We start from the raw sequence: 23,129 nt of genomic DNA, 5'->3' as shown, positions 1-23,129 counted from the left end.
AGAGCAGAGGAAATATGAATTTCGCCCTGGACCCTTTGGAAGGGTCAGGAGCGAAATTCATCCTTAAGCTCATTTCATACCTCAAACCTCCTTTTCTTGTCTTGGATATAACTTTTCAAGACTTCTCCTATCATCTCCAGGCCAACTTGCCTCTTACTTAGCCCAAAAATCTTCATTTTCAATGCCTAAGGCCAAAATTGAGGGTCAAATGGAGGAATTCGCTCTGGACCCTTTGGAAGGGTCAGGAGCGAATTTCCTATTCTAAGCTCAAATCCCTCCTCAAACTATCTTGACTTTGCCCTAGACTCAACCCTTGGTGCATATCCTTTCACATCCTTGCCAATTTGTTCGACAATCGCCTCCTGAATCTTCCCTTGGCCACTGGCTCTGCCTAATCGACTCCGACCTGATGGAAGACGAGACTTTGACATGAAAACCAACACTCCTGACCTACCCTGACTTGAGACTTTTATCTCTTTGCAGAATTTATCCATCTTCAATCTCTTGAAAAGAAAGACCCCTCTAAGATAATCCTAGGGGTCAAGGTAGACAACATATGACTTCCCAAATCCAGGCTACACTTAGCTTTTGAAAGAAACCCTAGGATGAGCTCTTTGAGAGAAACCCTAATCTACCTAGCCCAGGCGACCACTAACTTACTCAAAACACCTAGCAAGCAAAGAAAAAAAACCCTAGCTAAGGGAAAGCAAAACCCACAAAGAAAGGGGGTCCCCATCCTGATGGGGCGATGTGTGAAATGGTCACAACAGTAAGGTTCTTTGGAGGGGGCCAATCTAAGATCGCCTTGATCTTTGAAGGATCAACGCTATCTCCATTAGAGCCTATTACATGCCCAAGATACAACAACTCGATCATTCAAATTAACATTTGGATTCTTTGGCAAACAACTCTGACTCTAGAATGCTAAGCGCTTCATCCAAGTGCTTCAAGTGCTCCTCCCAGGATTTGTTGTAGATGAGGATATCACAAAAAATGATAAGCACAAACTTCTTCAACTCCTTCTGAAAGATGTTGTCCATATAGGATTGGAAGGTGGCTTGAGCATTAGTCAATTCAAAGGGCATGACTAAAAACTTGAAATGCCCAAAGTGGCATCTGAAAGTCATCTTCTCCACATTAGATGCTCTCATTCTAACCTAATGGTAGCTAGATTTAAGATCAATCTTGGAGAAGTAGACCGCCCCATGTAGCTCATCAATTCGTAGTATAGAATAGCAGTTCTTAATGCTCTTCTGATTAAGTGCTCTGTAATCCATGCACATGCGCATGGTACCATCCTTCTTTACCAAAACTATTGCAGCAGCAAAGGGACTCTCGCTTGGACAGATGTGTCCCATGTCCAAGAGTTCTTGGATAGCCTTTTCAATCTCATCTTTTTGCTTCTTTGGATATCTGTAAGGTGTGTTGATGATGGGCTTGGCACCCTCTTCAAGATCTATGATGTGCTTAGTACCTCACTCTAGAGGTGTACTAGGTAGTATGCTACTAAATACCTTACTTCTCTTGGTAATCAAATCTTAGATATCAGGATGATATTGTCCTTTGTCCTCTACAGGATTGGAAGGGAAGATCATACATTCTCCTGCCCATTTTACTTGACCATGACGGATCAGTCTCTCCAATCTTTTGAAGGACACAATGTGAGGGCCTCCGTTGGACATCCCTATGAAAACTACCCTCTTCCCTTCAAATGAAAATTTAAGCTCCATAGTTTGCAAGATGAATGTGATCTCACCAAGAGAGCAAAGCCACTGAATACCAAGCATGGCATTATCTGTACCTCCAATGCTGACTACATAGAAAACATCATTAACTTCATAATTTCCAATCTTCATGGACATATTGGAGATCTTCTTGTTGCATGAAATGGTCGAACCATCAATAACCATCACCTTGAACCCATCAAATTCTTTAGTTTCAAGGCCTCTCTTAGCAACAAATCCTTCATCAATGAGGTTATATGTTGCTCTAGTATAAATGAGAGAAACAATTTTGTGGCTTGCAACTATCACACGGACCCTAAAAGATTCATTCTTTTGAAAGCTAGAGAGTTGGGCCAGTTCACCCCCACCTTCTTGATCACCTTCATCATCTTATGAAGCTGCTTCATCACTACTTCTGGTAGAATCTGATTTCTGTCCTGACTGATCTGAGTCTGAACCATCAGCAGAATATGCCTCCATGTAGTGAGAATTCCCTTTTCCATAACACCTATGGCTCAAAGCCCATGGTTCACAGCAAGTGTAACAAAGATTCTTCTTTCAGAGCTCATTTCGAAGGTCACTTTCCAGTTGGGATGGATGCTTCTTGGACTGATTGGTGAATGGCTTCTTGTTCTTTTAGTTGGTAAAAGGCTTTGACTGAAACTTTGACTTAGGGGCAGCCAACTCCATGCTTCTTGATTTTCTGATAGCTTCAGTCAAGGTGGGCGGATCAAAGGCCTTAACCATCCTTTCAATGGCTCTTCAATTTGATGTAACTATTTCTCACCTCATCAACCATTGTTATTTCAATTTTATCTTGTGGTGCTTCCATAGGCAGGAAGGTAGGTTGTAAGGGTCTAGAGACTGACCCTCCAGTTGTTCCTCCATTAGGTCCTCCATTGTTACTCCCTTGGTTGCTTCCATTTCCTCCATGGTTGTTTCCATTTCCTCTATGGTTGTTGGAAGTGCTAGCTTTGGGTCCATTAGTGGGTTGATTAGGAGTCCCAATATGATTCTGATTAAGCTTGGCCAGTAATTGTGACATCATGTCCATCATGGTGTCAAACTTTCTTTCCGCCCTTGCATCAGGAGTCTCATTCTATTCTATCGTTTTTTCTGCCATAGTTTCAATTGCTACCTCTCTGTTTCTTAGAACCTCTGAGAATGTCTCTTCAACCAGAATTGGTGGAATCTGATATTGCTATCTCTTCTATTCTCTGTTGTAATATCTGATTTCTCTATCACTTATGGAGAAATTAATCAACTAAACTTACAGGCTGGTAGGAAAACCAGCTCTAATACCACTAATATATCCCCCCTTAGTTTTTTCCCAATTTCAACACAACAATTTCTCCCATTAGCATTAGCAAAGATGAAACATTGAAAGCATTACATGTTGGCGATTGGACCAGCCACTTCCACTTTTATAGCGAGACAAATAAATATTGTAAGTTAAACAACAAACTTGGCGGTATAACCTGCCACTTCCACTTATTCACTGGGGAAATTACAAACCAAAGAAGACTCGAGCACTTATGCAATGGGAGCAATACATTATTAGCTGAAAACAAAATGATGGAAAGATAAAATAACTATGCTAGGCAGTAAACCAGCCTCTTCCACTTATATAGTGGGTATTAGGGAACTGATCGGAATGACGTTTGTTATTAGTACTACCAATTGGCATTAAATGGAACATCATAACGTAACTGTTAGGGGTCAATAACACATGTGAGTTTATAGTGGGGTCAGGTGTTTATGTTGGTTATGTTTAAGTCACAGAAAGGTTCCCGTGGGGTAGTTGGTAGTTAGTGATAGTTGGCAACTTGGCCAACCGCCGAGTCTATATATGGTATGGATGGAACCTGGGCAAGGATGGTATTGTACTGGCATATTTGAGAATTCAAAATATGCATTCATTTGATTTCACTTGGGTAGATACTATCTCAGCTTGACTATATGGCTTCTTCTTGATAAATAAAAAAAGGGAAAAAGGGAAGGAGAAAAGAGATAGAGAAAATCTAATTAATTTATCTAAGATAACATATTCAAGAAAATAGACAAAAACCTCAAAAAACCAGATTTAGCATTATCAGCTAATAAAGCACAATGTTGCAAAATCTAGTGCAATCTTCAAAGGGAACTAAATTTTCATGTTATTAAACATAAATGCAAAACTTGACATCCATTCACTTGATGTTTAACAACCGAATTAAGCACACAAATGGGTTCAGATTGACCATGCAAGAGGAGTGACAATCAGCCAATCCTTAATGGTTTGAACACCAAGGTTTCTATCAAATATTATTTGAAAACAAAATGCACAACAAGAATTTTAAATGGTGAAGAAGGAGACCATGCACTCACAAAGAAATGAGACAGCTTTAATTTCCATTAATTTTGCATGAATTTTGCCAGAGTTTCAGCAACAATCTTAGACTTCTTACCAAAATAAGGCAAAACCAACCCCTTTAAATAGAGCTTCAAAACTTAGATGAATGGCCAAGATTAAAACAAAACAAGTGGCCCATTCATCAATACAACACAGTACCCATGCCCATAAATAGGAGGCAAAATATCAACAACCACCCAAGGAGGAAAAATAACTACCTAAAAAGGCAATTAATAACTGCCAAAGGCAGCTCAAAAAGTGTACATGCACGGAGCTCAAAATTTACAGCTGACTTGGCAGTTAGACATGAACTTTATGGCCAAAAAGTGCTTTTTTAGATTTTAAAAGAATTATGCACTTTATGAAGGCACTTTTTCTTTTCCTGTTGTAGACACCTTTTCTAGAAATTCATCCTCGGCGTGCAAATATTCCATCCAGATGTCCCGACCTGCCACACATTCTATTCGAACATAGTCTTGAAATATGATGCATAGCTGGAACAGCACCATGAACTGAGGCATAGGAAGATGGCGTATTTTATACTGCATGCCTTCCAAATGACAATCTACATGCTTCAACCCATCCTTCCAGTCGGACCGATGAGCTTCAAAAAATAAAATGTCTGAATGCAACCCACTAGCAAACTCTAGGTCCTCCGTGGAGTAGGTGACTTTATCCATCCTCAATCTATCCTCCCAATCCGGTTGAACTTGGTCATCGGACAAACTATTTTTCTAGCCCAGAACCATTGATTGGAGGATCCTTCCACCAAGGTCCCTCATGTCCCTTAAAATTTCCTTGCATGTCTCTTGCTCTTTGTTAATGGTGCCTTTTGTGTCATTCTTCATGCTGGCGGTCTAGTACCATTCTTTAAAAATGCTGATGTCATAGGGATCCAGGATGGCAGACAATGTAGGAATCTGCGCATGGCTCCAGAAAAGAGCCCGCATGAGGGGAAGAGTTGTAGCAATGACCTCATGAACCCTGAGGCATTCCCTCTTTACTTCGAACAGTTTGACCAAAATGGTCTCTCGGTGGTGGGCCATTTCCTTTACATCATCAATGATTAGCTCTCCCCTTTCTTTAATGTTTCAAATCCATTCCTTGACAGCCTTGGCAGTATCCCGTACTCCTTCAAACTCTATTGTTGTCCTTTGCGCCAATGCTGATGGGGGAACATGGGATTTGGGAGCATGATGCAACGGTTCAGCACGTGATCGATATACCCCTCGGCTTGCTCAACACGAACTCGGTACACATTTCTCTCAGCAGTTATCTCGTCGAGTTGCCTGAGCATATTTTGCACAGTCCTTGAACTCCTCCCTTTCTTGTTCTTTGGTGGCTCGCCCTATCGGGACGGTTGTAATGCTATAATCGACCAATGCAATTTGATCTGCTCGCTTATCGACAGGCGGGGTAGCAACATGGATGGTGCAGTTCCTCTGCTCATCCTTGATGATCCGAGAGTAGGTCTTAGGCTTTTTCTTCCCTTTGGACTTTGTTTCCCCTATGCGAGAAAAAATGTCCTCCAAGTCGATAGGTGGCTTGATGGCTGCCTTCCACTGTGCACGAGCAACTAACCAGTCCTGAGGTATGGTTTGTCCGGATGTTATGGTCAAATTTCCACTCTGCTCTTTAAAGGTTTCAGCTGGTTCATTGCATATCTGCAATTGATCTGTTATAGGAGGAGCAGAGGAAGTGTCCAATCCTTTGCTTATAGTTGAGTTCTCCCTTACCTCACTGAACAACTATCGGGTATCCCCATGTGATGGTTGCTCCTCAGTTCTGTCGGGCTCGTGGGTCTCATCCACCCTTCGTTCTCCTTCGACGGTGGTGTCATCTTTGCCGGTACTATACAGTTGCAACTCATGCCGACTCCCTTGGATGAGTTCATGAACATCAGCCTCTCGATTGGACAAAATTTCTCCTTCCTCAACTTGGTTTTCAGGTTCACCAGAATCAATGATCCTCACCTCTGTATTTAGCTCGTTTTGTGTCGGAGGATTGTCAACCTCAAATGCATCAACATCGCTTTGGGAGGGCGGAGCAAGTATATAATTATGTTCAATTACATCATCATCGGAACTAGGGTCCTTGGATGATGAAGTGACTTCTGGTCTTCTAATAGGGATCTTCTCCCTTCTAGTCCGTTTTGACGTCCGAGTCCCTCTGTTGGCTCTGGCTTTCTTTCTTTTCTCAGGTTTCTCAACCTCTTCCTTTGGTGCACTTGAGGTTCCCTCATCTTCCGAGGACTGAGAATCAAGACTACCCATCATATGGTATGTGAATTCAACTCCCTCATGGGTTAGTCGCTCAATCTGTTGGTGTAACCAATGATCGGTGTACCTTCCCGGGGCTGCCATAACTGCCTCAAAATCAGTAATTGGATCCTGAGACCAATCAATGCCCGACAAGAAGTGCCTTACTGCCTCAAAATCCCGAACCTGCAAGCAATTTCCAAAATCTGTCACTTGATCCGGGACCCGATAGTATTCATAAAGTCGCATTTGCTGCACACTTAACCTTGAATATTCACACCATCGGACCTCATAGTCATCAAAACAATTCTTCCAATAGTCTTCAATTGATTCCTTTGCTTTGTAGCACCTGCCATAGGCTCTTTTTGCCAAATTGTCATGATCAAAAAATTTCCTTGGGAAATGTTCCTGTAGGCCGTAGGAGGCTAACTCAGCAAGTGACTCATCGGCATGTGCTGCATTCTTTAAATGCACATCGAGGTTACCCAAAGTCATAGGGAAGGTGAATCTGGACTGCTTCTTGTCTCTAAGTAAGCTACCCGTCGGATGTGCTTGCCTTGCGAATTCCAGAAGAATTACTTTGTCTGTTGGATAGCGTGGAAGTCAGAACGGAGCTTCTTCAAAGCCGGCTATCTGGATATAGGAGAACCTAGGGAATTGAATAAACCAGGCGTCGTACCTTTGTACCAAAATGGTAGCTTGCTCTGAGAACCTTATGTGCAATCCCCCCTGCATCAGCCTGACCAGGCACATTGTGAAGGCGTCATTGACACGCTCATACTGACCAATTTCATAAGCAGGGTTGTTCTTTTCCCTTTGAGCTATGTCATGATAATGTAGTTGAGGATAGCAGTTGTACACTTTCACCTGATTGGGCCCGTTCTCGATTTCACCCTTCTTGATCAACCCTGTCAATGGCTGGTGTCGGGCGAACATATAAACTAGGTAAGAGGTCATGGTGAAGTGCATCTTCTTTTCAAGTTCGACCAACTGGGTATGGATATTATCACTGATGATCTGGGCCCAATCGAACTTAGATTTCTCGGCAAAGACCTACTTCATAAAGTAGAACATCCATTCTTCAACAAAGTTAGACTGGGGGAGTCCCATAACCCGACTGAGCAAGGTGACCATATCTCCATGTTCATTGTGAAAGTCACTTCTAGGGGTCTTTTTCCCAATTCTAATACTCAGAGGCCTTCTCTCCTTATACGATTCCTCATTTATCAATGTCCTGCATTTAGCAAGGTTCATGTCATATGCAACTTGCGCTTCATCTATGGTTGTCGCAATAGGGTTATTCGGGAACGGGATGTCGAATGCATCGCCAATGGCCTCAGGTGTGAAGTCAGCTAGGACCATATTCTCCAGAACCACTAATCTAGTCTCCGGCTGATAATGTCGGGCAGCCTCAACTACTAGCTCATAATTCTACACTGATGGAGGAAATCCTGTTGCTTGGGCGATACCACTTTCCATCATCCGCCTAGGCTTGCCATAGGCGTTAGGGGAATATACCTAGTCTCTGAAATCCTGAATGTCTATGTGGCCCAAGTCAATATCGCCTACGTTTTCCCATATGCTCTGGACCTTTGACTCCCAAAGTCCTCCTCTCTGGTACTAGTATTTCATCTTCTCGCCTTTGCGAGGGATGTCTGATTTAGAAGCCCGAGATGTTCCGGCTGCACCAGGCGTCTTTGAGGATTCTACCGCAGATTTAGGCATCTATCCTGCACAAACAGACGCGGATTACGAGACGAGATGAAGGAAACAAACAGGTTAGTCAAAAGAGGACAACGTTAGCACATAAGGATCAAATGGAAAACCAAAATGAAAAAAGTACAACGCCTCAGCAAAAGAGCTTGATAAATTTGGACATGAAATGTTATGAAACAAGAAAATAAGCTGGTTCTGTTTAAGATTTGCCACTCAGTTGCGGCTTAGGGCTTGGGTGCTCAAGGATTGCTAAATTTGCACTCAAAGTTTTTAAGTTCAGTTTTTTAAAAAATATTCAAAATTTCCCTAAGTCTGAATTTTATTTCAACGGGTTAATTTTGGGTAGACTCCGCTTCAAATGCTTTGTTTGATGCCTTTTAAAAGAAAAGATGCGGTGCATAGAATTTGTAATGTACCCTTCTCCGTAGTGATTAGTTCAGTGGTCCATTGATCTATTCCAGAGACCCATAGGCTATTTGGAAAGGAGAATTAGGGTTTCCAACTTTTGTGGAGTTCTGCATGAGCTTTTTAGGGTTTACCAGGAGGGAATTCTTCAGTTTTGTCTATGGTTTCCTTTTGGGTTTTTCATGAGCTCCAGGGTGTTATAACATGCATTTGATTCTTTGGTGGAGTGAGAACTTACTATTTTTAGTAAGTTAGGGTTTGATTGTTTGGATGATGTTGTCTTACTGAGCTTTCCAAGCTCTTTCTCCAGGTGCGAAGATCCTTTTTTTTGAAGGAATATTTCATGACTTACTATTTTTAGTAAGTGGCAGTATTGAGCAATTCTATTTTTAGCAGTTTGGACAGGGTCTCAATCCTGTAGCAGTTCAGTGGTCTTCATTGCTCAGCTTCATCCTGGATTTTGTTGATAATCAGTATTGGAGTCATAAGTGATTTAATTAAATATTATTTACTTATCCTAAGGTTTACTATTTATTTATTTTATTACTGATTAATGATATATTGGGCGACTTAGGAAAAGACATATTTATCTAATATCAATGTTATATTTTCCTAAGTTAGGCGTTGAAATTTGAAGAATGCATTAAGTTATTATTGAAGACTTAGGCAAGTTCGAACTTGTTGAATTATTGGTTAAAATGCAACTTGGGTGCCCACCTTGGGAAATGAAATGAAATGTCATTTGGATGCCATGTGAGAGTGAAATGAAATGCAAATTGGTGAGGTGAATTTGGGAGCATTTACATTTGAATTTCAGAGGAAAAAAACTATAAATACAGGTGCTTGGCCTCCCATTTGGATATCTTATGAAATTGCATTGTTATGCTGCCGGTTTGGTGATTGAAAATCTGAGCTTCGAAGTGTGGCTTCCTAGCTAAGTCTCAATTTCGTAATTGGAAGATAGTACCTAGCTGTGTTCCTGTAATTCCAGTGCTGTCCGTGAGTGTTCTGCAAATTGTGGAGAGTTTTGTGTGGATTTTGGAGTGTTTCCTAGTTGCTGTTCGTGGAGTTGCTGAAACGATATTTTGCTCATACCTCTTGACCAAGTGATTGCATCGTTCTGGGTATCGGCTCTTTGGAAGCGTATTGGGAAGACAATCATTCTCCTATCTTCGCGTGGATTTTGGTGGTCATCACAATTTTTGGTTGCAAATCAAAGTTTGCTGCTGTAGTGCCATTTTCAGACTTACCTTGGGATGCGTGCAACACATTCAGGGCTTCCAAGTTGCAAGTTTGAGGTATTGGATTGGTTGCCTATGTTATATTAGTCATTTTCATTTTTTTTGGTGTGATTCCGATTAGTTTTTAGAAAGTTATGAGTGTTTTTGTGTTTCCGGTAGTGGCTAGATAGTGTGTTTTCTAGCTTGCAGAATTAGAACAGCAGTAGTGTTCAAGAGTGGTGTGTTTTTGATAGTGGATTGTTTGAGATCAACATTAAGCTTCTTATCTTATCTCATATCTCTTTTTTGTAAGATTGTTTCAGTAGTACTGATCAATCATTCTTGTTGTTCTTATTTGTAATTCCCACTGCATAAGTGGAAGAGGCTGGCTTAGCCACCTTCTTGCTTTGTAATTCAGTTGATGTACTCAGTCCTCCCACTGAATAAGTGGTTGAGTGATAAGTTTTATGCAATTGTCCTCCCGCTGAAATATGTGGTAGAGTGATAGCTTAATGTAATGTCCTCCCGCTGAAATACGTGGTAGAGTGATTGAGTTTCAGTTTCTTGTTATTTCCCTTGGCTGGTTTACCGCCAAGAGTTCAGTTTCTATCCTGCTGGATAAGCAGAAGGGGCTGGCTTGCCACCCGTGCATTCTAATTTCAGTTTGATTTATGGTGCTAACGATCCCCGGAACACCGTATGCTCTCACCCTCCCAGATTGGGCTCTCGGTGAACAAAAGGTGGAAGGGTTCCCTTTCAGCAGTTTGGATTATTTCTCTAACCTTAACGGGTTATGGTGTTTGCTTTGTAAATCTTATTGCCAAATCAAAAAAAAATTATTGGGGATATTACAAAATTTTATCATTTAATCAATTTTGCATAGATTAATGATCTGAAAGAGAGAATCGAATCTTACCTGGTGGACTGCCCAACGCGAGATGATCTTCGGCCAAAAATGACCTTATGCAAAGTGCGATTCTTGAAATTTCGAAGACTTGGGCGTTTTTGCAAAGTGTAACGCCCTTCTACTTTTCCTTAACTCGCGTTTTGGCTGGGAGGGCTTTGAAAACCTTGAGATAAAACCCTATCACGCAAATTCGGACTGGGAGGGCCTTTTTTAATTTCGAAGAGTTACAACACCTTCCCCAACTTGCGACGTTCACGCATCTACCGATTTTCAGGGTAGAAGGCATAAAATGCGAACACCCTATCTTATGCCTTGCGTTTTTGGGGAAAAAAGAAAAAATGCACAGCTTATGATTTTACATTAAAAGAATGATGCCCTTCCCGATCTTATGGGATAAAACCTTTATTTTGCGAATGTTAAAACTGGCGATTTTCAGGCTGCATCGACTCTTTGCAATGTTTAACGCTTTCGACATTCCGCTTCCTATCCTCCGAAATTTGGGAGTTCGCGATTTTACATAAAAGAATGACCTTTTGGCATTTTATTGTTTAACGCCGAAGTTCGGGGTTTTAGATGATTTTGCAAGGTTTAACGTTTTAAAACATCTTACTTCCTAACGCCGAAGTTCGGGATTTTACCAACTTTTGCAAAGATTAAACGCTTTTGCTTTTTACCTTTATCGATCGAATTTCGGCATTTTAGCGATTTTTGCAAAATTTAAACGCTTTTCACATTTTACCTTTATATTGCCGAAATTCAGGCCTTAAGGCGATTTTCAAAGTTTTTAACTTTTGACATTTTTACCACTTTTGCTGAAATTCAAGGGTTTTCCTCTATTTGCAAACTTTAAACGTTTTTAACATTTAACCTCCCTAACGCCGAAGTTCGCGATTTTACCAACTTTTGCAAAGTTTAAACGCTTTTGAATTTTACCTTAATCCGCCAAATTTCTGCATTTTAGCGATTTTTGCAAAGTTTAAACGCTTTTCACATTTTACCTTTATCCACCGAATTTCGGCATTTTAGCGATTTTTGCAAAGTTTTAACTTTTTTCACATTTTAACGTGCATTTCCCAATTTCGGGGCTTTAGATGATTTTGGCGAAGAAGGACATTTTGCAAGTTTTTTGTCTTAAGCGTTAAACTCACCTTGCAGATTCCAGGCTCATGCTATGACCAGATCTCCCTTGGACTAATTTTGGGCACTCAAAAATGAAGCGAGACTCTCCGTGCAGAACTCGGCAGGACGAAGGCTGAAAGCTAAAAGAAGGGGACCTTGTCGGCGACAGGGAGTGTGTGCAATGCACAACGGGTCAGTACCAAAAAAAACTATCATTAAGCAGATGTTGTAGACCACTATACCTATACGGTTATCCGACCTACAAACCATGCCACATTTGAGGATGGCCCTAAAAAATGCAGCCAGTGACACCACCGTCAGCCAGGAACACCGAACGACAACAGTTTCACCTAGTACGGCTCTGGTGAAGGAACCTGGTACGGATGACATAGACCCTATGCTGCTCACCGTAAGCATTGGACGAAAACCTGCCATGGTGGAGATGGAGATAATGGGATAGAAGCTCACAAACACCATTGTGGATGGCGGGTCCGGAGTCAATGTGCTACCGGAAGAAACTTGGAGAGGTCTTGGCAAGCCTACGCTCTGGCCACCAACATTCCACCTCGTCGGTGCGGATCAGCACGACATCAAACCCCTCGACACTCTCATGGCACAAAAGGTGGTGATCAAGACACAACAATTCCTTCTGGACTTCGTAGTCATTCAACTGGAGAGAAAAGTGTACGACGCCCTCTTGGGAAGGGGATGGCTGATCATGGTTAGAGCCAATCATAACTGGAAGAAGAATACACTCTCAATCGAGAGTGAAGATCATAAGTATGTGATTGACCTGAGGAATCAGTCCGTCAGTGAAGAGATTGTGTTGTCTGACTCTGACTTGGAGGACTCAAATAGATGGGAATGGGGTTCTGAAGGAGACAGAGGAGGGAGGGAACCCAAGGAGGAAGGAGTGTTGGAATTGGACAGATGCTCTGAAGATAAAACTAGTTCATTGGCCGGATTCTTCCACCCAGAGTTCCACATGCTGCAAATATGAGAGATTTGGGGAATCAATTGGCGGTACGGAAGAGCAATCATTTCCCCCGGAGTACGATAGGTACTAGGAACGGATGGCATGGGTGGATGACACACCAGCCCACCGGTTTGAATGAGACAAACCCATCAAGTAAAAGGAAAGGGATGTGAAAAAAGTCAATGTAAGCAAGGATGAGGACTCGCAGGTGATACTCGTAGGGGATGATTGGAACCCCGTACTGAAGGAGGCGGCCTTCAGGATATTCCTGGAATACAAGGATATCTTTGCCTAAACCTATAAGGACTTGAAGAGGGTACCTCCGGAACTGTGCATACATTGCATATCCCTCATACCAGGAGCCCAACCCGGATGGAGGAGACCGTACAAAATGAACAAGAACTACACGACCAAGCTGAATGAGAAAATCAACAAAATGTTGGAGGTTGGGATCATATTTAAAGTGGAAACAAGTGACTGGGTTTCCCCAATAGTCATTTCTCTCAAGAAGGAGGCTAATCGGATAAGGATATGCGTAGACTTCAAGTACCTAAACGCAGTAACAATCAAAGATCCATTTCCAATCCCATTCATGGACAACATTCTGGAAGAAGTGGCTGAGCACGAGATATACACATTTCTGGATGGGTTCTCGGGATACAATGAGATAAGTATTGCGGAAGAAGATAAGCTAAAGACCACATTTGTGGTGGAAGAGGGGGTGTACGCCTACAATTGCATGCCCTTCGGGCTATGTAATGCACTGGCAACCTTCCAGAGAATAATTTTACACATCTTTGACAAAATGTCCGTAGGGAACTTCAGGGCATTCTTGGATGACTGGTCGATTTTCAGTGATCAAGACACCCATCTAAAGGCACTCGGAGAATGTATGGAGAGGTGTTAGAAAGCTAGGCTAGCTCTTAACCCAAAGAAGTGCAGGTTTATGGTACCACAAGGAAAGCTCCTTGGCCACATTGTTTGTAAAGAAGGTCTGAAGATAGACCCAGGATAAGATAGGAGTGATCGTCAACATGGAGAATTCGACAAATGTAACAGGGGTGAAGTCATTCTTAGGCCACGTTGGCTACTCCCGGAGATTTATCAAAGGCTTTGCACAAGTCTCCTGACCCCTAGACAAGCTGACAAGGAAGGGAGAGTCATTTGTATGGGGTACGGAGTAGGAAGGAGCCTTCAAGGAATTGAAAAATTGGCTAGTGAGTGCACCAATACTGGTGTACCCGGATTGGAATAAAGAGTTTCACATACACGTCGATGCCTCCAACTTTGCGATTGGTGCTACCCTTGCACAAGTAGGGACGCAAGGACTGGTTCACCCCCTTTTTTTGCTAGCCGGCTTTTGTCATGGGATGAACGAAACTACAACACAATCGAGAGGGAGGCACTCGGGATGGTGTACGCAGTACAAAAGTTTTGCCACTACCTGTTGGCTACTCTGTTCACATTTTACATGGACCATCAGGCACTAATGTACTTGATCAATAACATGCAGGCCAGCAGCTTCAAGAAAATATGAAATGCTCACATCTCTCTCCAAACTCACCCAAATCACCCCAAATCACACCCAAATCAACTAATCTACTCACACTTCGAAATGCACACCCAAAAGACAACTTCTGGAAATCTGTAATTTATGACAGCAAGCTGGAAATGCACAGCCAGCAACACCAAGACACACTAAAAGGCATAAAACTCACTCACAACTCACACATAACACCCCCAAACACTCCCAAACTGCTAATATATCAGAAATGACCAAGCACAAGAAGAAAAGTGACCTCTATAAATCCAAAACACCACAACTTGCTTCCAAAAGCTCACCCAAAGGATGGTGCCTAGGCTGGGAAGTTCGATGTGCAAAATAAAATTGAATACTCAAAGTTCAGAGCTGAAAATTTACAGAAGCCATCACCTGGGACATAGAAAACCAAAGAGCCAATACCTAGAATGATAGAATCGCTTGGCCAAGAGGTATGAGCGAAAATTGGTTTCAGCAACTTTGCGATGACCAACAAGAAAACACTCCAAAATCACACAAGAACACTCCACAATCTGCAAAACACTCTCTAACAGCACTAGAAATACAAGAACACAGCTAGGTACTATCTCCCAAGTACGAAACTGAGACTTAGCTAGAAAGCCACACTTTGAAGCTCAGATTTCAATCGCCAAACCGGCAACATAACGATGCAATTTCACAAGATGCCCAAATGAGAGACCAAGCACCTGTATTTATAGGTTTTTCCTTGTGAAATTCAAATGTAATTGCTCCCAAATTTGCCCAAATCTCATTGCATTTCATTTCGCTATCACATGGCGTCTAATTTACATTTCATTTCATAACCAAAGTGGGCGCCCAAGTTGTATTTAATCAATACTTAGACAGGTTCAAACTTGCCTAAGTCCTCAAACAATGACTTAAGGCATTCTTCAAATTTCCATGCCAACTTAGGAAAATAACAATATAGATGGCAGATAAATATTTTCCCCTAAGTTGCCCACAATACAAATAATCAGTAATAAAAATAATTAAATATTAAACCTTAGGATAAGGAATTAATATTTAATTAAATAACTTATAACTCCAATATTGATCAATACCAAAATCAAGGATGAAGGTGTGCGATGAAGACAACTGAACTATGCTGAGTCAGGACCCTGTTTGAGACTGCTAAAAATAGAAATGCTCAACACATCCACTTACTAAAAATAGTAAGTCAAGAAATACTGCTCCGAAAAACATGATCTTTGCAGCTAGAGAAAGAGCTTGGAAAGCTCAGTAGAACTACATCATCCAAACAGCCAAACCCTAACTTACTAAAAATAGTAAGTTCCGACTTCAGCAAAGAATCAAATGCGTGTTATCATTCTGGGTATTGGCTCTTATGGTTTCCTCAGGTATGATAGTTCTTCTTATGGTTTCCTTCTAGGTTTCAGCATGGTACCTCAGTTCAAGAGTTGATCTCCACAGGGGCATGACATAGTTTCTTGTGAATGGTGCAGGAGCACCAAGCTCAAAATTGGTCAAAGTTTGTATATAGGAGTCTATGGTCATGTTTTGTGTTCATTTGATGTAATAAGGTCATATTAAGACCATTTGTCATGTTTTTAATACATGTAGGGTGATTTAGTGTATAGATGTTAAAGTTGTCAAAAAGTTGTCAAAGTTGTCTAGCCAAATTGACAACTTTTGGGAATGGGAACAATCATGTAATTCAAAAATTAGTTATGGCAATTGGGATTCAAGCCAATATATTTTAAAATAGCCTCAAGGTGGTCGAGGCATGGTTGTTAGACATTTTGTGAAGAAGAAGCAATAAAGGTTACTTTGATTTTCTACAAATTTAACAATTACCTATACTTTTCCTGTGTGTTGTAGGGTCCGTGCAGGCAGATAGGGTGGTGAGAACCTGTGTACATGAAGGGGCTTTGAGTCTACTTCATTTTGAAGTTTTGAACCCATTTGAGCTTGATTTCATTAAGAAATAAGTTAGTTGTAGTTGTTTCCTTGCAGATTGCTTGTAAACCCTAGGTCAAAAGGGTTTGTAACCAAAATGTGAGCAAAAAATCCATTCCACCGTATGAGAATTTGGCCAAACTCGATAGAATGCAAGGTTTTGATTTTGTTTCAATGTTTTTGTTTAAATTTGTGGCAAAGGATGGAGTTAGGAGAGGCTTCACTCAAACTCTCGCCGAACATCTTCATGTGTTAGACTAATTTGATAGGCAAATTGTATAAGCAGCGAGGTAGTGAGAGGATTCAAGGAAAGTAATGGTGGATCGTGTGTATATATGATGTGACAAGACCCTGCAAGTTGATAGAAAAAATTTGGAACCCAATTTGTTGGTAGTTGCTTTGTAAAAGTGGGCTAATTGAGTCCTACTGCAGCGAGAAAAACCCAATTTGGAGTGACATGTTCGAAAGGACCACATAGCTATTCTGATATATTATTTAGAACTCCCAAAAGGGTGTTTGAAACTGCTCTCATTTTTTGGAGAAAGAGCTGGAGTAGGATGATCTTTTCACCAGTCCTAAAATGGAGGGCTACTAGATTCTAGGGGTGATATAGGGTGTAGGCCTTGAAAGGTGTTCCCAAACCTTTTAAGTGGTTAAAACAGGTTGAACACACCAAGAAAACATGGTAGGAGTCTTTGATAAGGTTGTGTAACAGTTGGGAGTTCATTCAAGAATATGGTGCCTTTGGTGGGACCATTGAGTACTCACATTCACTGTACTTTTGTGCAAAGAGAAAACCCTAAGCATAGTTGGAATATTTTGATTGTTTGAAGGGTGAGAGAAGACGGAAACCTTGAATTCTCATCCTTGTCTAGCCTTGTGCCAAGACTGAATAGGTGAGTTGGGAAAAATATCTCCCTTGACAACAAAGAGGTGACACTACAAGTGGTGATTAAGAACCATACTCCACCTTTGTTGCATCACATATCTAGCTATCTTGGTTGTGAAATCTTTGGACAAACAGATAGAAATGAAGGCAGGGAGGTCAATGACTGATATATCTTGTAAGACAGTGCAACCAGGGCATGAGTTCAAGGTTAACTTCAAATTTTTAACAACCCCTACTGTCTTAATAGAAGTACCATCCAATTGGACAACCCCCTTAGTCATAGATTCATATTCTATGCCAAGAAGATCAACTACCTTCTTAGGCATGACTGAGCTACTAGCTCCTGAACCTATCATGCAATTGTGAACTAAGTTATCTCCTATGATTAAAGAGAGATAAAAGGGGGGAGGCTTACTAATTTGCTTCAATCTTCTTCCTCTTTGGGTTGTACCAAACAGGTGGAAACTATGACCACTGCATCATCGTTTGATTGGTTGATGTCCTTCAATGACTCCTTAACAAATCCCTTTAAGATAGGGTGAAAAGTAGTTCTACAAGGTAGATTGCCTAATTCCAAAGTCAAAGCGTACAAACCTTACATGAAGGCCATCAAGTAACCATAAATAAGCATGGCCTTGGACTCCACTTGATAGCAATCCTGCAAAAAACAAATGAAAGTAAACAAGTACCAAGAGTTGGTGGAGCATTAAGAGCCTTGAGTGTTGATCACACCATTTGGAATTGTTGTTGTCACCAAAGATTGGGCATCGGGCCCTCAAGAAACTACTACAAAGGGAGAGGAGTCAAGAACCCTAGAGACTGAAGGGGTGAGAGGGAGGAGATAGGAGAACTTCAGATTTTGGGGTTCGGGGAGATAGGGTACCTCTTCCCAAAAGGGGTAGGGTAGACTGGTTCACCGAATCCCGAAATTCAAAAGGAAAGGGAAGTTCAGGTTTCGGGGTTCGAGGTGACAATGGGATGAGGTAGACTAGTTCCCCAAATCCCAAAATATGGAAGGAAAGGGAAGCCTGAGTTTCGGGGTTCGGGGAGACAAGATACCTCTTCCCAAAAGGGAAAGGGTTTACAGATTCCCCAAATCCTGAAATCCAAAATTCCTAAGAAGGAAGAGAGAAGGAGAAAGGACCAATGGACTCCAAGGTGCGAAGGCAAGATACAAGGGTGAAGGGAGAAGGCCTGAAGTCCGCCTCATGACAAGAGAACACTTCAACATTTTGTTGATTTCCTAATTTAGCGCTTGATCAACTAGGGAAGCACTAGTCAATGGAACATATCTCTAATCAGTTGTCACTGATGGACCAAGGTTGTCATAAAATAACAACAATACCACTTTCCTTGATGATACACAATCTATTTAAAATACCTAAAAGTGGCCAAGCGGAACACAAATGTCAACCAACTGATGCTTATAATTATTTGAAGCCAACAAACACTTAATACAATCAATTAATACATAGTCAAATAACCAATATTATCAAAGCACCATAATAGACATTGTATGTTGATTGCAACATCAATATCCAAATCACCATGAATAGAAGGCCCAAGAACACTCTACATCTCAAACTATCTAATAATATCAGCAATAGTCTCTTTCACCTTATTATGTGAACCATGAGCACAAACCACATGAGAGGAACAATGCCACCAAGAGCAGCATTGACATCAAAAAGGACACCAACACCAGAATCCTCAGCCATAGAAGTGGGATCGGCTCCATCAAAATCAACAGCTTTAGGAAGAACATGATCAAAGGTTCAAATACCAACATTACTAGAAAAAGCAAGATAGTTAATATTTTCCATTAAGGTCAAGAGCAGAAGAATCCATCTAACAAGTCTTAGAATCCTTCGAATACTAAGAAGAGGCATTAAAAATCACAATATCCTTTTGAATAGTCAAACCATCTTGATCATAGACTAATTTATCAAGTACCCTACCCCACTACACCATATGAAAATCAACAAATGTAACACCACCAATAAACTGAATGATATCCTCTTTTTTCTTATGCAACTGCATAGCGGTAGCACTAGCAACCAAAGAAATGGTGACTTTTGTTCAAAAGCCAGTGAGCATGTGTTTACAACCCTAGAAGGCATGCTCATTCCTAGCAATCCAAATAAACCAGAAAACTTCCAAACACATGAAAACACAAAGTTTATGCAGAAATTTATCAAGAGATAAGAGCACATAAGTTTGCAATATAAGATATCAAACCGACTGATACAAGGTTTACCAGTCACAAAAGCCAAAGAAGGTAAGAAACATTGCCAAACTAGTTTAGAAAAAGGGCAAATAAAAGGATTGGTAATAGACTCAACTTTTCCACAAACTAAACAAGATTTTAGACTTAGGACCCAGCATAACTTCACCATATCATCTGTCAAAAGAAACATCTCTTAGGCTCAATAAAATTAGATCAAATCCTCTTTAATGTGTGCCTTACAAGCCTTGAGCCATTTTCATGGTTTTCCTGCTTTCGTTCTTTGTTTTATGCAAGTTAGTGTCATTGGCTCCAAACAGAAATCCAGTAAATTTTCAACTTTGATTTCCCCATAATTGATGTCTCCATTTTTCACCCTGTGACCGCACTCCTGCACGTTATGCCCACCCCCAACTCTCCCTTTCCCAAACACACATTATTAATATTATGTTTAGTACATAAGACTCCACCTGAGGAAACTGATGTTTACGAAGAGATGTAACATTTGCAATTCGGTTAACACCACAATTGCCCATGTCTGATGAGAACTCCTGCAATAAAAAATGCAACTGAAAATAATTAACAGCAGTAATAGGCTTCTGCTCTAGCAACTAAACTATTCAACTGGATAACTACTAAATACCACAATTCAAGTAGGTCATGAGCTGGGACATAGACCTGTGGCTTATCTTTCAAATCAAAATTGACAAATCACCTGATCTCTAAAACATGTAAGGCCTTCCTTCAAACTTAGCTGAAACCAATCACGGCATGTTACTCTGTTTTAGAACAAAACAGAACTAGAATTAGTAAGCCATGGAAAACAAACAGTGATGCTCTCATCACTATTAATCTTTTTTCTGAACTGACTTGCATAATCGTTCCTAAGATGCATAAATTGCCAGGAACATTCAACGATAAGAGAAAAGATAAATAAATTTTATTATTGTGCATGACGTACAAAATCTGGGTATGAAAGAAACTAAAGAGGTGAAAAAGTGTTAAGAACGAGACAGTAAAAAAAGAGAGCATTAAAACTAAAGCAGGTAAAACATGAATGATATAAAAGTATGTATATAAACATCCATGCCAGAGGATGAATTTTCTGTATACGTGTATCTTATGATTAAAATAACTTTTTTCTTTAATTTATGAAATCTAGAACAGTTAAGACAGAAATGTGAAGCATGTCCATCATTTTTAAAATTCTATCACAAAGAGATAAGGCAATAGATAAGGATTTAGTCATTGATGTTTACAGTTTCCTTATTGATCAAGTTTGAATAGAATAGAACAGGAAACAAATGTACAAAACAATTAACCTGTTGCCTGTCCAGTTGTGGAAATACTGCCAAACACAAACCAAAGAGAAAAAACAAATTAAATATACTGAAATTTAATATTTCCAGAAACACTAACTATAAAAGCATGTTTAGTTGTACAAAATTATTTTCATAGAAGTGTATACCTCATGACCAATACAACGCAGGATTAGATCATAATCTGCATCTGTTGCAGTTTCTGGAGATGCCAAAATAAGGTTTGAATTGAATATCTGCATATGGAAGGAATTGAAAAATCAATTTTTCACCTGTAAAACCTACTGGAAAGAAAATATCAGAAAACTAAAGATGTAACAATATCCAGAAACAAAAGTCAACAAAATCAACCAACGATGAAAAAAGATATCCTACATTAAGGCTTTTGTTCTCCATAGCTCCCCTGTTGGCACACAAACAAAATCAAAATGAGATAACAATATAAGAAGGTACAGTAAAATCAATTTGTGTGAGAGAATCTGAGCTTCCGAATGAAAAGCCAAGTATTAGCTTTAAGTTATTCATAGGCACAATTATATTCCAATTATCAATTCCTATTCATATCTATATGTGATATGGGCCAGCATACAAATCGTCCATTCGAGTCCAAATGTTGATGTTAGAAAGTCTTAAATGAGTATCTTTCCAAAACCAAGTTTTGTCATTGTATTACTACTGAAATTTTCTACATCAGATACACTATAATAACCTAATCAATTAAGAATTTGACCATATCTCACCTAGAATCTGGGACTGCCACAATGTTATACAGATCAAGATCATACTCCAAACCAAAGACCTGTGAAAGAGAAAAAAAACAGATCAACATCTGGCAAAAAACCTTCAACACACTACTTTGAATTCAGTGCATTAAAAATCAAGTTGCATTAACTCACTTCTTCATCCCACTTCATGGCTGCCTTTAGAGAGTACATGGCATGAGCTGTCTTGCATGCATCTTGTGCAGGAGTCCAAATGTGAATTGAAACCTGGCGACCTGATTGTGTAGTAAATATAGTATCTGTACTAACCAATTGCCCTGCTACTAAAGCAAACAGATAGCAAGGCTTTTTGAAAGGGTCTTCCCAGACAGCATAGTGCCTTCCATCCTGCAAATACATTTAAAAAAATGTAATTATGCAGTATACTTGAACTAGCCATACAGTCAATGTGTACTTAAGAGACCATTCCATATCAAAACTTGCATACCTCAAGATCCCTTTGGTCTATAAGGTTTCACTTGGACAAGACCAAAGGATATAATTCCTAAAACTTACCATACATTGTGTGTACTTAATGGAACATTCCACAAGGAATTTGCGTACCTCAAGATCCCCCTGGTCTATGAGATTTCCATTAGATAACAGCACAGGGTATAACTCCTTATCAGCCTCAATTCTAGTAGTGAACTTTGCCATGACATCTGGACGGTCCTACATGTACAGGTCCAGGAGTTCCTTTGGTTATTTAGCCCATCTAAAGGTAACAATATAGCAGATATTTCATGATCATTAACTATATAGAATATCAAAATATTACAATACTACCAAAAAGGGTACAGATTCACCATCATCCTCAAACGTTAATCCATCAAATGTAATGTTCAAAAAAAGTGAAACTATAATATTTTAGTGCACATTTAGAGCATTCCCTTGTAATATTAAAAATATGGATACTACCTATGCTCACCTAAACCTGAGAACCTTAGTTACACTCCACAGCTACATCTCAACCTGTCATGTCCCCTCCTTGATCATTATTTATAATCTAAATGAAACAATTATTATTATAAACTAATATAATCAACAAATGATTATTTGAAATTATTAATATTTAATTATTAAATATTATTATTAATATTTATTAATATTTAATTATTAAATATTATTATTATTATTCACAAATTAATATTGAAAATTATTATACAAAAATTATTTAGTAATATGTGAATCACATTTTATTATTAATAGAATTTAATAGTAATATTAATATAGACTGCAATATGAATGACAGTCATACTTAATTCCATCTACATTCATAATACATTGAAGTTAGTACACTTCTAGCCCATTCCTTAATTTGTCATGCTCTCGACTTGATACGTGGTGAACGGCAAACCAATCGTTAAAATTGTCTTACAAAGTAAGACTTCACAATTTCATGAATCAAACACAATTGCTTATCCCATAAAGTCGGGCTTAGCATCAGTCTAAAGGATCGGATCTCTTCTATAATGCAGTGACCATATTCATCATAAATGATTTGTTAATAGAGGTGCGATTACATTCCTAACAACTGATTAGTCCACATGGATTAACAAAGGGGCAACGGTCAAACTATGAAAAGGCGCATCCCTCACAATCAATGCAACCCGTGGGAAGGGTCATGACTCTCCAATGTCTAGCGAAGGATATAAGGGATCACGCCAGCACCCAGATCAAAGCAGGGAACAACCTTGGAAGAGAACCATTGATCGAATTCAGCCATTAGAGATTTCTGAAA

At 39.9% G+C, this 23,129-nt stretch overlaps 1 protein-coding gene across 2 annotated transcripts in view; it reads right to left on the bottom strand.

The window, feature by feature from the left end:
- LOC131036892 (puromycin-sensitive aminopeptidase) overlaps positions 1–23,129 on the bottom strand; it is a 272,323-nt gene that overhangs the window by 119,568 nt on the left and 129,626 nt on the right. For both annotated transcript variants that reach the window (XM_057968905.2, XM_057968906.2), the window contains exons 6-13: positions 21,953–22,060; positions 21,524–21,736; positions 21,368–21,426; positions 21,003–21,030; positions 20,777–20,863; positions 20,631–20,656; positions 20,024–20,087; positions 19,779–19,859 (exon numbers count right to left, since the gene is read on the bottom strand). In XM_057968905.2, coding sequence (XP_057824888.2) covers positions 19,779–19,859; positions 20,024–20,087; positions 20,631–20,656; positions 20,777–20,863; positions 21,003–21,030; positions 21,368–21,426; positions 21,524–21,736; positions 21,953–22,060 — 666 coding nt within the window. The remainder of the gene's footprint in view (positions 1–19,778; positions 19,860–20,023; positions 20,088–20,630; positions 20,657–20,776; positions 20,864–21,002; positions 21,031–21,367; positions 21,427–21,523; positions 21,737–21,952; positions 22,061–23,129) is intronic.

The sequence above is a fragment of the Cryptomeria japonica genome, chromosome 8 (genome assembly GCF_030272615.1).
Source record: "Cryptomeria japonica chromosome 8, Sugi_1.0, whole genome shotgun sequence".
Classification (NCBI taxonomy): domain Eukaryota; kingdom Viridiplantae; phylum Streptophyta; class Pinopsida; order Cupressales; family Cupressaceae; genus Cryptomeria; species Cryptomeria japonica.
This window is presented reverse-complemented; position numbering and strand designations above follow the sequence as displayed.